At 44.7% G+C, this 13,915-nt stretch overlaps 1 protein-coding gene across 1 annotated transcript; it reads left to right on the top strand.

Annotated features, from left to right (window-relative positions):
- The first annotated feature begins 1,431 nt into the window (after positions 1-1,431).
- POLR2D (RNA polymerase II subunit D) lies at positions 1,432-7,776 on the top strand. Its single transcript, XM_065880969.1, has 4 exons — positions 1,432-1,514; positions 3,604-3,784; positions 5,889-5,984; positions 7,347-7,776. Exons 1-4 carry the CDS (start codon positions 1,442-1,444, stop codon positions 7,423-7,425), a joined length of 429 nt encoding a protein of 142 aa, XP_065737041.1. The 5' UTR covers positions 1,432-1,441; the 3' UTR covers positions 7,426-7,776.
- The last annotated feature ends 6,139 nt before the right edge of the window (positions 7,777-13,915 follow it).

Here is a 13,915-nt window from a genome sequence, read left to right on the forward strand (position 1 = left end):
AAAATGTAGACAAACCAACCTATGAAACATCACTATGTGTTATTTGTTATTCTCCTTTCCTCTCTCTTCACCTGTTGACTTCTCTCCTGCTGTGTGTGTTGGGTATCCGGCTAGCCCTGGGGGCAGCCCATGGTAAGTCCAGTAAGTAGTAGTTGCTCTGTGAAGCCCTGTTGGATGGATAGATGAGAGAAAGGGGCCTTACGCTGAGTTCAGGACCATTTCCCACACCCAGCTGCTGCACGTCCCCAGACTCCTCGGGACATCGGTCCACAGCTGTAATGAACTGTGTAGGAAAGCCCTTCAAGGCGGTAATAAGCTCTAACCATACTATATAACCTGCCATTAATTCACCGGATACATTTCTTCTGGAAATACAGATACAAGGCAAGTTAACTTTGTGAAAATTATATTTTAAATCAAAGGAATACAGGAACATATTCTCGTCTGGTAATATCCTCATTCATTTTCTGTGAACAGAGTTCACATGATACCTAAACGTGGTTCACTCCGGAGCCAAGTAGTGCACTGTGATTATTTCCTTCATTGTACAGCCATCTGTTTTCTCTCAAGTTGGAAACTTTTTCATTTGCTTACTTATCTTTTTTTTTTTTGCGGTTCGCGGGCCTCTCACTGTTGTGGCCTCTCCTGTTGCGGAGCACAGGCTCTGGACGCACAGGCTCAGTGGCCATGGCCCACGGGCCCAGCCGCTCCGCGGCATGTGGGATCCTCCCAGACCGGGGCACGAACCCGTGTCCCCTGCATCGGCAGGCGGACTCTCAACCACTGCGCCACCAGGAAAGCCCCTGCTTACTTTTCTAAGTATCATCCAAATGTTCCAACAGGCCTCTCAATATCACCATCCACATGTTGAGAGGTACTGGAAAAGTCCCACTACAAATCAAACATTTTAAATGCTTAAGGCATTGTAAGAAATTACAGTGTATGTTTTCGGAGTCACCTACCCAGCTTCCCATCAACGACAGTTCCTTGGGTCGGTCAGCGCGTTACTGCATCTCATCTAATCCTTCCCTACGCCCTGGGAAGCAGGTATCCTCATCCACACTTCACCGGTGAGTTAGCTGAGGCTCAGAGAGGCCAAGTGACCAGTCTCCACGACGCGCGGCGAAAGGCGTACTGGAGAAGAGAAGGACGGTTTCTCCGGGAGCGACCATAGCAAGATGCCCCTCGGCCCTCCAGGAACCCCCGCGACCTCGCGGCTCTGGCCTGTCTCCGCTTCCTTAAGGGAAGCTCAAGGACGCTGCAAGTCCCCTCGGCCCCGCCCGCCCCGTCGGGGTCCCGCCCACCCACCGAGGCCCCGCCCACCGCTGTGACCCGCCCATCCCCAATGGAGCCCCGCCCCGTCTCCAAGACCACGCCCCTTCCTGGCCGCGGCTCGGAGCTTCCGCTTCCGGCGGTGTGGGCTGCGGTGCGCGGCGAGACGATGGCGGCCGGTGGCAGTGATCCGCGGGCTGGCGACGTAGAGGAGGACGCCTCACAGCTCATCTTTCCCAAAGGTGCGGCCTGGGGCTGCCGGAGTGTCCCCGTGGTCCTGCGTGGTTGCCGCAGGCCTGGGCAGGCGCGGCGAAGGGCAGGGAGGAGGGGGATATGGGCCGGCAGGGCAAGGTGCCGCGGGAGCGGGCCAGCCGGAGTCCACGCCTGCAGCCCTGGAGCCGTCGGCGCCCAACTCCACACTGACCCTGGGCGGCCTCTTGCTCCTGTTTAAGTAGTTTGTTTTATCCGATAAGCTGTGAAGTGCTGGAGGGATGTGTCAAAGATAAAGCTGGCACTAAAGGGGAAAGGACAGATTTTAATCAGTAATATACTATTGCAGTGGGACAGAGTCAAGCGTGGACTCATCTAAACTTCGATCTGTAAAGGTGACTGGGCATATTAAAGGGAGAATGAAGGAATAAGGAGCGGAGTGAGCGGGGCCTCAGTAGGGTCGGGGAAGTGAAAAATTACGAAAAGCGGGAAGCGGGGGGTTGGTCCATTTTGAAACCCCTTTGGATTTGTTAACTGGCGTTTAACTCCTACCCTCCCACACCCCTCGCTCTGGGCTGGGAGACAGGGGCCCTGTCTTCAAGTGTTGGCTGGAACAAACAGTAAGTTATTTTGGCAGCCTTCAGTTTTCATAAATAGCCACTGTAAAGAGCTAGAGTCATCCCAGGGTTGCGGCCTGGAGCTATTAGAAATCTTGTTAGTGGTTTAAATGCATTTATTTTATTTTTATTTATTTTTGGCTGCATTGGGTCTTCGTTGCTGCATGTGGGCTTTCTCTAGCTGTGGCGAGCGGGGACTGCTCTTCGTTGCGGTGTGCGGGTTTCTCATTGCGTTGGCTTCTCTTGTTGCGGAGCACGGGCTCTAGGCGCGCGGGTTTCAGTAGTTGTGGCACGTGGGCTCAAGAGCTGTGGCACACGGGCTTAGTTACTCCGCGGCATGTGGGATCTTCCCAGACCAGGGATCGAACCCGTGTCCCCTGCATTGGCAGTCGGATTCTTAACCACTGAGCCACCAGGGAAGCCCTCGTCAAGTTTCTGTGGACCAAAGTTGAGTCCTTGGGGAGAAGAGGACGACAGGAAAGAGCCTGGAGTTTGGTCAGGGAGAGAATCTTTGTCAGATGGCTGGGAGTAAAGCGCGTTTTGCTATCAGAGAACTTCCTCTTTGCAATGTGATGTGCTTAATTTGTAATTTAAAAACCCAGAATAAGTAGAAAGCTTGAGATTTTAAAGTATCATATCTTACAGGTACTGGAAAGCACAAAATAAGTGGGGGAAGCCTTAACAGTACCCTCCTTTTAAAAAAAATTACTATATCCACAGTAAAACATGAAATTCCACACCTTTTCACCCAGAGGAAATGACCGTAAGTAGTTTAGTCTTATGCTTCCAAACTGTGCTCATTTGTAAATATATACTTACACACTTTATTCTTTGCAAAAATAGAATTATGCTATAGAGATCATACAGCTTTTTAAAAATTTGATGATATATTGTGTGGAACTGTTCTACTCTTTCAAAGGGCTAGGTAGTACTTAATGGTTGTACCATAATACTATTTATCTGTTGATAGACATATAGGTTGCTTCTAGTATTGTATTTTATAGACTCAAGGTGTAATACTCCCTTCCATAGGATAGCTTCATGGAAGTTTTGGGCATAATGGAAATATATGTTTGTTTTCTTTTTTATGGTGTAATAACTAAGAGGGAGATGGTTTTCTTAATTTCATGATAAATTAAACCAGTTTTTCATATTTAGGTTTTGTCTAGGTACTTTTTATTCAGGTTTTTGTTTGTTTATTTGTTTTTTAAATGCTGTACAGTTAGAAATTCCCTGGTAGTCCAGTGGCTAGGACTCGGCGCTCTCACTGCCGGGGACCCCGAGTTCAATCCCTGGTTGGGGAACTAAGATCCCACAAGCCACGCGGCATGGCAAAAAAAAAAAAAAAAAAAACCTGAAAAATACTGTACAGTTGTGGGATATTGAAGCCTCTGGATTTCTGCAGGGACAGAGACTTGCTGATAGTCTCAAAGGCAAAAGAAACGTTTAGAAGCTGACTTTTGGAGGAATATTTTCAGCTGACATTTATGCTTCTCACAAATAGAGTTTGAAACAGCTGAGACACTTCTAAATTCAGAAGTTCATATGCTTCTGGAGCATCGAAAGCAACAAAATGAGAGTGCAGAGGATGAACAGGAACTTTCTGAGGTCTTCATGAAAACTTTAAACTACACAGCCCGTTTCAGTCGTTTCAAAAACAGAGAGACCATTGCCAGTGTACGTAGGTGAGTGCTAAAAGTTTTATTAATCCAGACTATTAGACATCTGCACGTAGAATGCTGTCGCCGCCTCCCCTGCTCCTCCCCGCCACCCCTTGGGCATCATCCGTACGATTAATGTAAGTAAAATAATGTCTTCGTCAAATTTTTGAAATAGCTTATATGGTCAAAACCCTCCTTGGCCACCTTTTGCTGTACCCCAAATCCCAGTTACCTCCCTGCAGAGTGACTGCTGTCAGAAGTTTGTTGTTAGCCCTGCAGAGCGTGTTCCATACATTGGCATACACACCATAAACACACAGCATTGTTTTATTTTGCTTTTTTCTTTTTTTAATAAAGTGGGCTTATTTATTTATTATTTCCCTGATGTGTCCTAGAGATCTTGCTATGTTAATAAATATAAATCAGGAGCATTCTTTCTGGATCTTTGCTTGACCATTCAAAAGGTGACAGGCTTTTAGCATTTTTTCCTAAGGCATTGCTTCTCAAATCGGTTGGATGTGCTCTGGGAAACAGTGAGGTGCTGGGGTATATAAGAGGCCCCAGGGAAAACAAGAGCTGTTTTAGCATTTCTTTGATTTCTTCGAAGATGAACATTATCTCATGTGAACTAGATAATCATTTGATGTTCTGATATAATTTGAGCCACTAGAGAAGTCCATTTTTATAAACTGGGTGTCATCGGTGTTACTTGGTGGTATGGTTTTTGTTTTGTTTTGTTTTGTTTTTTTTCGGTACGTGGGCTTCTCACTGTTGTGGCCTCTCCCGTTGCGGAGCGTGCGGGCTCAGCGGCCATGGCTCACGGGCCCAGCCGCTCCGCGGCATGTGGGATCTTCCCGGACCAGGGCACGAACCCGTGTCCCCTGCATCGGCAGGCGGACTCTCAACCACTGCGCCACCAGGGAAGCCCGGTGGTATGGTTTAAAACATTTCTGCATTAAAGCAAACAGATACCAGTATATTGTGAAGTAAAACAAATGATATATATGATCTCTTTTTTCTAATACTTTAGTTGTATTTATTTATTTTTATTATTTATTTTGGCTGCGCCACACGGCATGCGAGATATTAGTTTCCCGACCAGGGATCGATCGAACCCGTGCCCTCTGCACTGGGAGCTCGGAGTCTTAACCATTGGACCACCAGGGAAGTCCCTGAATTATTGAAATAAATCATGAGACTTAAATCCTTGCAGTTGCAGAAAGTCATTTGTGCTTATGCTCCCGAGTTGGTTGTGGGTACTTGTTTGCTACTCTGGTGAAATGTTTGAGAAGTACTGTCCTAAGGAAAAGCAAGTGGACAAAAAGATGTATATATGCAAATATTCTTCAGAGAGCTATTAATAATATTCACAGTTTTAAAAAAAACTAAATATTCAACAGTAATTAAATAAATTGTGGTAAATCCATTTGATAGACTACTATATATTTTTTGTTTGTTTGTTTGTTCTTTTCGGTACGCGGGCCTCTCACAGTTGTGGCCTCTCACGTTGCGGAGCACAGGCTCCGGACGCGCAGGCTCAGCGGCCATGGCTCACGGGCCCAGCCGCCCAGCGGCATGTGGGATCTTCCCGGACCGGGGCACGAACCCGTGTCCCCTGCATCGGCAGGCGGACTCTCAACCACTGCACCACCAGGGAAGCCCTTAGATACATTTAAAAGAGAATTTTCTTCAAGTCAAAAATAAATTTTCTTCAAGCCTGGTAGATGGGGGACATCTGACATCATGTGTTTGACATAAAATTAATAACAAAGGAAGCAAAGAACAGTGCGTAGGAAGAGCAAAGAGCAACAGAATAAATTCTTGGGGGAAAGCTTGTATAGTCCTCGAGGTACATAGCAGTTTCTCAGAAGTTATCATCGCAAGCATCCTCTGCCTTGGTGTGCTCGCCTCGCTTTCACTGTCTCTGCCTGATTTCGTTGTAGCTTCCTGTTCTCCAGGAAGAGGAACAGGAAGTGATTTGAAAGTGGGATTTTGCAGCAAACCTAACCATAATGGGAAGATTGCAAGTGCTTTATTTTTCCTCTTCCTTGCTAGCTACATTTGATGCCCTTTTTCCTATTCATCATTGTTTGATTTTGTTTGTCTTGATTTTCTTCCCTGTGATCAGCTTGCTGCTCCAGAAGAAGCTTCATAAGTTTGAGTTGGCCTGTTTAGCCAACCTTTGTCCAGAGACTGCTGAGGAGTCCAAGGCTCTGATCCCAAGGTTAGGACTGGTTGTGAAAAGCTCTGTGTGTATTGGATAAATTCTTACAAGTAGAATTACTGTGTCTAAAAGCTGTGTGCATTTAAAATCTAGATAGATATCACCAACGTTGGATGAGTGCCTTTGTAATGAGATTGATGGTTTTATAGCACACCGATTGTTGGCAAAAATATGAAACAGCTGAAACTCTTGGTACACTGATGATAGGAGTGCAAATTAGTACAGTCACTTTGGAGAGCAGTTTGGCTACATCCAGTAAAGCTAAAGATGAATATACCCCATGACCCCAAATTCATTCCTGGGTACGTGTCCTAAAAGCAACGCATACGTAGTTTAAAAGAAGACATGTATTCCAATGTTTATTGCTGCATTGTTAGTGATAGCAAAAACTGGACAAGTCAAGACTGGAGAAATAAATCATTGTATGATCATATAATGTTTATTATATAGCAGTGAAAAAACTAGTGAACTAGGACAACGTGGAACAATGTCAACAAATGCCAAATTGAATTTTGAGTGAAAAAATTGCAGAAGGATACATACAGTACAATGCCATTTCTTTTTTTTTTTTTTTTTTTCCAGTACGCGGGCCTCTCGCTGTTGAGGCCTCTCCCGTTGCGGAGCACAGGCTCCGGACGCGCAGGCTCAGCGGCCATGGCTCAGCGGCCATGGCTCACGGGCCCAGCCACTGCGCGGCATGTGGGATCTTCCCAGACCGGGGCACAAACCCGTGTCCCCTGCATCGGCAGGCGGACTCTCAACCACTGCGCCACCAGGGAAGCCCTATGATGCCATTTCTTATAGTTTAAAACCAGTACTGCATATTGCTTGTAGATACATTTACATATACTATAGTAAATATTAATATAAAAGTACATGTAGGGATGATGAATACCACATTTAGGATAATGGTTACTTCTGGGGAAGGAAGAAAAGGAATTGGAATAGGGGAGCACACACAGAGCCATCGATTTGTGTCTGTCATATTTATTAAGAATCAAGGGGAGAGGGAATTCCCTGGCGGTCCAGTGGTTAGGACTCCGAGCTTCCACTGCAGGGGGTCTGGGTTCAATCCCTGGTCGGGGAACTAAGATCTTGCAGGCCACACAGTGTGGCAAAAAAAAAAGGGAATCAGGTGGGGATAACTTTTAAAATGAGCTTATTTTCTATACCTTTTATATGTTTGAAGTACTTCATAATGTTTTTTAAAGGAAAGAAGTAAGAGTTGAAATGTAAAGGTGTCAGCGTTTAGGGGTAAGCGGAGAGGTGGGCCAGTGGTGCTCGAAGATTAGTACGCACGAAAGAAGAGGGCGGGGAACACTGTCGCTGCGACACTCACTTTTTTTGTTTTCCTTCTTGTAGCCTGGAGGGGCGGTTTGAAGACGAGGAGCTACAGCAGATTCTTGATGACATCCAGACCAAGCGCAGCTTTCAGTATTGATCTCCAGATACCACTGCTGCTGGGGGAGCCACATCACATCCCCAGCACAGCGCCACTGGCCCAGGATCCAGGGCTGACTTGCACAGAAAATCTATTGCAGAAGACACTTGGGCTTCCTTTGGATAGAACAACCCAGTGCTTGGTCTTGGTTTAGGTTGCTGTTTCAGGCTCGACCGTTGGACGCTGATGGCCAGCATAACCTTGGAGAGGCCTTGCAGTGGCTGCCTGAGCTTGCCTCTGGGAAGGGTGAGGTGGGGTGATGTGCATCTAAGCCACACTGCTGACGCCTCACATCATGGTCTTTGGCCCTTGTGTTATTTTTGATTCCTACTATTTCATGTTTTAATTTCAGTGTGTTCATAGTTTTTGAAGCTATACTAGAACATGTAAAACTGGTATGGGAAACAGTCTCACCTAAATGCAAAAAGAGCAATTAAACGAGACCCGTATCGTTCTTTGAAATTCTTAAAGAGAGGATGATAGCGCCTCGGCGTCACCGTGCTTAACCAGGAGACAGGGAAGAGGCTGCCGTGAAGAGTAGTTACACCTGAGGGTCACTGCTGAGCGCTGTGGGGCACACAGCCTTGAGATGGACAAGTACTGTGCCTTTCTTCTTGGATTGCTGCACAGCATAGATTTGGAGTAAGTGGTCTTTAAGCACTTACTTTGTCACTGCCACATTCAGATTTTTCCTTCCTGGGCCAGATGTTGAAGGAGTGAGCACTTCATAGTGTCCTCATATGGGGCATCGGGTCCAAACCTCTGGCCTCCTGCTTAGCAGCAGGTGTTCTGGGATGGAGGAGACGTAGGAGGAGGGCGCCTGCCACTTCCCGAGCCACTACAGTGGCCTCACTCCATCTGAGGCTGGTTGCGGAGAAAACACTTTAAACACTGCGGCTCTGAATTTTCTGAAGGGAAATATGCCTGTTTTCTTCACAATTTGGTGATTTTTCTTTGAGGCACTTGTTGGCTCCAAGTGAATTCATGGTCCAGAGAAAAGGCTGGGGAAAGAACAAAGCTGGCTTTAAAAGTCAAGGTTGTTTTATGTCAGCTGCTGACTAAGGCAAAGATAAAATTTCTTTAATAAAGTCTCAGTTTCTGAAATGACATGGTTTCTGAGTCACCAATATTCTTGATCATTATTTGAAGGAAATGTCATTCATACCTCAATTAAAGAAGCATTTGAGGAAATAATCTTTTCATCCTTGGGCAACTTTACTTCTTTGAGACTCAGTGTTCTCAATTGTAAAATGTGGATAATAGTTTCTATTCCACAGATGTTTATAAAGATTGAATGAGAAAATTATTAAAAAGAGCTATCGGTGTCTGACATACACTATACCCCAGTAAATGTTAGCTGTTATAGTCAGCTTGCTTTGTAGAAATTAGTGCGAGGGGGACTTCCCTGGGGGTCCAGTAGTTAGGACTCTGCGCCTTCACTGCCGAGGCCCCTGGTTCGATTCCTGGTCAAGGAACTAAGATCCCACAAGCCATGTGGCACAGCCCCAAAAAATAAATAAATAAATAAATTAGTGCAAGGAATTGGTAGCATACCCACTGGTACTGGTATCAGACTATGAAAACAAACCCAACTGCTTACTCAAAGTCTGCAGAATTATCTTTTAAGAGAGTCAGTTCCATGGTTGGCACCAGGCAATGAAACGAACAGGCCTGGATGGCAGACCCGAGCTGTAATCCAGGCCACGTGTGCTCGGTGGCAGGAGCAGGGCAGTGCTACCACCTCCACCGGGTGCCTGCCTGTGAGCCACCTGGGAGTATTAAACTGTGCAAAGTGCCTGGCATATAGTTAGGCACTAATAAATGGCAGGTAGTAAGGCAACTAGAAGCAGTTTAAAACAACAACAACTCATACTGGGGGATTACATGTAAAAGCAGCCTCATGCCATGTTACAGACTCAAAGCCTGGTCTGTGCCTTCTGGTCAGGGTTCTGTCTAGTCCTGGACAGCAGCTCACTGTCCAGTGAACAGGAGGCCCTGCAAAATCTTTAATCATCTGTGAAACATAGACTCACTGCACTGTTTGCAAAAGCAGAATTCAAAACAAAGATGTCGTAGGGGCTTCCCTGGTGACGCAGTGGTTGAGAATCCGCCTGCCAATGAAGGGACACGGGTTCGAGCCCTGGTCTGGGAGGATCCCACATGCCACGGAGCGGCTGGGCCCGTGAGCCACAACTACTGAGCCTGCGCGTTTGGAGCCTGTGCTCCACAACGGGAGAGGCCGTGACAGTGAGAGGCCCGCGCACCGCGATGAAGAGTAGCCCCCGCTCGCCACAACTGGAGAAAGCCCTTGCACAGAAACGAAGACCCAACACAGCCAAAAATAAATAAATTAATTAATTAAAAAAAAAAGATGTTGTCATGTTGTCAAAGCCTCACTTCACCAGAAAGCTACATTAACCAGAAAAGCTTTTCTGAAAGCTCTCGTCATCTTGGTTTTATAAAAATGTATTAAACTTGAGTCTTGAAAAAGCATTACTGGATGGGGCTTGAGCACAAGCCATTCTTATTAAAAATTATTGTTTTAAGCTTATTTCTAAAACCATTGAAGCCTGCACAAAGACTTCTGTGTGAATAATCATTGCAGCATTATTCATAATAGCCGAAAAGTGGAAACAATTCCCATGTCCACCAGTTAGTGATTTGATCAGCCATACAGTGGAATACTTTTTAGCAATAAAAAGGGATGAACTAAAAAAAAACCCGAAGCATTGAAGCCCACAGGATATGCCAGTGGGGTGACATTTTTTCAGTTTTTTATTGTGAAAAATTTTAAGCACAGAAAAGCCGAAAGTTTAGAGCATTGATCATACCTATGTTTTTCACCTGCATTTAACAGATGTTTGTCATATTTGCTTTATTAAATCTTTCTAGGAAGCATGCGAAAGCAGACAGCATGACGCTTCATTGAAAATTTAAGCATGCATTTTTAAAAATACACTTTCCTCTGTTAAGTACAACTGTTGCACTTAGGAATATTGACAAGAATTTCCTGATAACTTAATATTCAGTTCAAACTTCTCCTGAGGAGGGTTCTGGGCCAGTAGTCAGTCCCAGTGTTGGTATAATTTAGTATATAAAATCAATCGTCATTAAGGATCTAAACTGACACTTATGAGAAATATTGAAGAAATACATGTGGCTACTGCCCTCAAGTTGCTGGACGAAAATACCCGTTTGCAACCCCTAGGTGAAAAGTGGGCCTAGACAGAGTTCAGGCCCTAAACAGTGATCCGTAATGTGTCTGCCTGTGGCTCTCCGTGCCTGTTCCTTCAGCAGCAGCAGGAGGGCAGTTTGGGACTAAACAGGCAGAAAGTGTGAGTGGCGACAGCAGGGTGAAGGTAGGTCTGTCTACTGGAATCACGTTCAGACTTGGGTTCTGTGCGCCTCGCTCCCTTTGCGTGGCTCCCAGGGGGTGCTAAGTAGTGAGTGTTGAGTAAATACACTGCCCCCGTTTGCCGAAGGTCGACTTGGAGTGCAGGGAGAACGAGAATGTACCTGAAATAATACAGTTGAAGGAGAGGACTTTGTGATGGGGTGGGGGGGAGGTGGGGAAGCAGCCCAGAAGACACCTGGGAATTTTGGAAGACAAGGCAGAGCTGCCCAACAGAACTTTCTGCAAGGTAGGAATATTCCTTATCTGCACTGTCCAGTGTGGTGGCTGCCTGCCACAGGTAGCCCTGGAGCACTTGAGGCTAGTGTCACTGGATTGAGGAACTGAACTTAAGTAGACAGCAACACAGAAAGAATTGGTCACATAGGCTAGTTTCCATTCAGTCAACTTTCCAGCTGTCTCACTTGGGATAGAGGCATTTACAGAACTGGCTGTGCTTGAGCCTTCTTTGCAAGCACCTTTTATTTATGCATGCATGCATGCTTCGCCGGGTCTTAGTTGCAGCATGTGGACTCTTCGCTGCAGCTTGCGGGATCTAGTTCCCTGACCAGGGATCGAACCCAAGCCCCCTGCACTGGGAGTCTTAACCACCGGACCACCAGGGAAGTCCCATGAACCGTAAATTTAGATAGTCACATGTAGCTAGTGGCTACTGTAGTGGACAACACAGCTCTTAGCTCCCAACACAAATGTCCTGCAAACCACTGAGCGTTACAGCAAGACTGACCGTGCTCACAGGAGGAGAAGTAATAATGGGAGAGCATTCATCCAGATGGGGTCCCCAGAGTTTGGAAGTCTAAAGATGTATATCACTTTCTGTGTTTCACTGAATCCAATTTTTGTGTATAATACAAATTCTCTTTTTAAAAATCTGCCTCTTTAGTACTCATGCTCAAGGACAAAATTATGAAGGCTGTTTTAAGGAAACATTTGGGAATAGTGAAAAGATGAATGCCTCATCTTGTGGTGAGAACCTCTTTCCTAATTAATTCTGCCTTTTCAGTAGGCTGATAACTTGTACGTTGAATTTAAAAAAGCAAATCTCCAAGGTTTATTACCTTTTAAGGCTTCTGATATTTATATTTTGTAATTCTACTAATAAATATGGTCCAGGCACAGGATACTCCCGGATTCACAGACTGATGTCCTCCTTTTAAATTCAGACTAACCTCTACCTCCTGAGCCATATCAACACCAGCCCGTGGCTGCATGTGTCCTAAATACATTCCCCTTGTTAATAGGGAACTTAACAGTTCTCCATATTCAAAGGCAATTGAAATTAGAAGATATTTGACAAGCAATACTTTCTATACTTAATGATAGAAGAAATAAAAAAGACTTGATTACATAATTTTAAATTGTGTAAAATCACTAGAAAGGCAATTGAGAGAAAATTTATAGCAGAGAAGACGAGCAAAGGGTGAAGATGTTTATAAAGAGCTTTTAAAAATAAATTTTAAAATCTTAGGACCCCAATTTCAAAAAGGATAAAGCATATCGACACAAGTTACATCCAATTACCAAATTAATGGGGAAACGTTCACCCTAATTAGTTTTCGAAGGTATCTAAAATGAGGTGATGTTTTTCTCATTAAAAATGTACAAAAGGGGCTTCCCTGTTGGCGCAGTGATTAAGAATCCGCCTGCCAATGCAGGGAACATGAGTTCACTCCCTGGTCCGGGAATATCCCACATGCCGCAGAGCAACTAAGCCCATGTGCCAGAACTACTGAGCCTGTGCTTTAGAGCCCACGAGCCACAACTACTGAGCCCGGGTGCTCCAACTACTGAAGGCCGAGCGCCTAGAGCTCATGCTCCGCAACATAAGAAGCCACGCACCGCAACGAAGAGCAGCCCCCACTCGCTGCAACTAGAGAAAACCCACGCACAGCAACAAACACCCAATGCAGCCAAAAATTAAAATAAATAAAAATTAAAAAACAAAGGACCAACAAAATCACCCCTCAGCACCCACTCCCACCTCTCTTTATGCTTTTTTTTTTTTTTTGTCCAGGACTTCAGTTTGACTCTGTTTTTAATTACCCCCAACACACACACACACACACACACACACACACACACACACACACACACACAATGTTTTACAGTCAATGCAGAGATTTATCCACTTTTTTTTCTGATTTTAAAATTTATTATAAGGTTATAGTCTCAAGACAAAGTGATATGGGTAAAGGGTAGAGAAATAGATCAGTGGAACAGAATAGAATCCACAAGAGACCCATACATATATGATTAAATGATTTTAGATGACGTTGCTAGGGCAATCGCACTGGAAAATGAAAGCTTTTTTTTTTTCAGGAAATAACTTTTAATTTTATACTGTAGTATAGTTGATTAACAATGTTGTGTTAGTTTCAGGTATATAGTAAAGTGATTCAGTTATACATACATATGTATCTATTCTTTTTCCACATTCTTTTCCCATTATCCACATTTTTACCAACTTACTTGCTCATTGTTGCATCTATGCATCTCCCCTTCCTCCTGGGTTCAGTTTTATTTTTCACAAAGCTGCTCCTTTGGTAGTTTTTGAATAAGAGTACGGGAGTAAACATTCTCAGCCTTTCTTTGGCCAAATATGTCCTTCACCCTGATTTTGAGTAGTAGTTGTAGAATTACATATTCTACATAGACACTAACTTTCCAGAGTACTTTGAGGATGCTATTTGTTTCTGGTAAGATTTCTGACAGTCTTAATGTTCCTTTGTAAATAATCTGTTTTTCTAATTGCTTTCTTTCTTGTTTTTTGTGTTTTATAATTTCACTACAAGGTGTCTAGGAATGGATTCAGTTTTATTTACTCTCTTTGGGAATTGTGTTGCTTCTGCCTGTGGATTCATGTCCTCTGTGATTTGGGGCAGTTCTTAGTTGTTGCCACTTCAACTGCACCTTCTCTCCATGCTCCCTCCTCTCTCCCTCTTGATTTTTTTTTTTTTTTTTTGGCTGTGCTGTGCCTTTCCTCAACCAGCTTCTGGGATCTTGGTTCCTCAAACAGTTGCCTGGGGCACTGGACCGCCAGGGAATTACCCACAGAGGTTTTTTTTAACAGCTTTTTTG

The sequence above is a fragment of the Phocoena phocoena genome, chromosome 7 (genome assembly GCF_963924675.1).
Source record: "Phocoena phocoena chromosome 7, mPhoPho1.1, whole genome shotgun sequence".
Taxonomy (NCBI): Eukaryota; Metazoa; Chordata; class Mammalia; order Artiodactyla; family Phocoenidae; genus Phocoena; species Phocoena phocoena.

Coding starts and splice junctions, on each gene's coding strand:
- POLR2D (XM_065880969.1), top strand. CDS start 1,442: ATGGCGGCCGGTGGCAGTGATCCGCGGGCTGGCGACGTAGAGGAGGAC. Junction 1,515..3,603: donor ACAGCTCATCTTTCCCAAAG/GTGCGGCCTGGG, acceptor TCTCACAAATAG/AGTTTGAAACAGCTGAGACA. Junction 3,785..5,888: donor ACCATTGCCAGTGTACGTAG/GTGAGTGCTAAA, acceptor CCCTGTGATCAG/CTTGCTGCTCCAGAAGAAGC.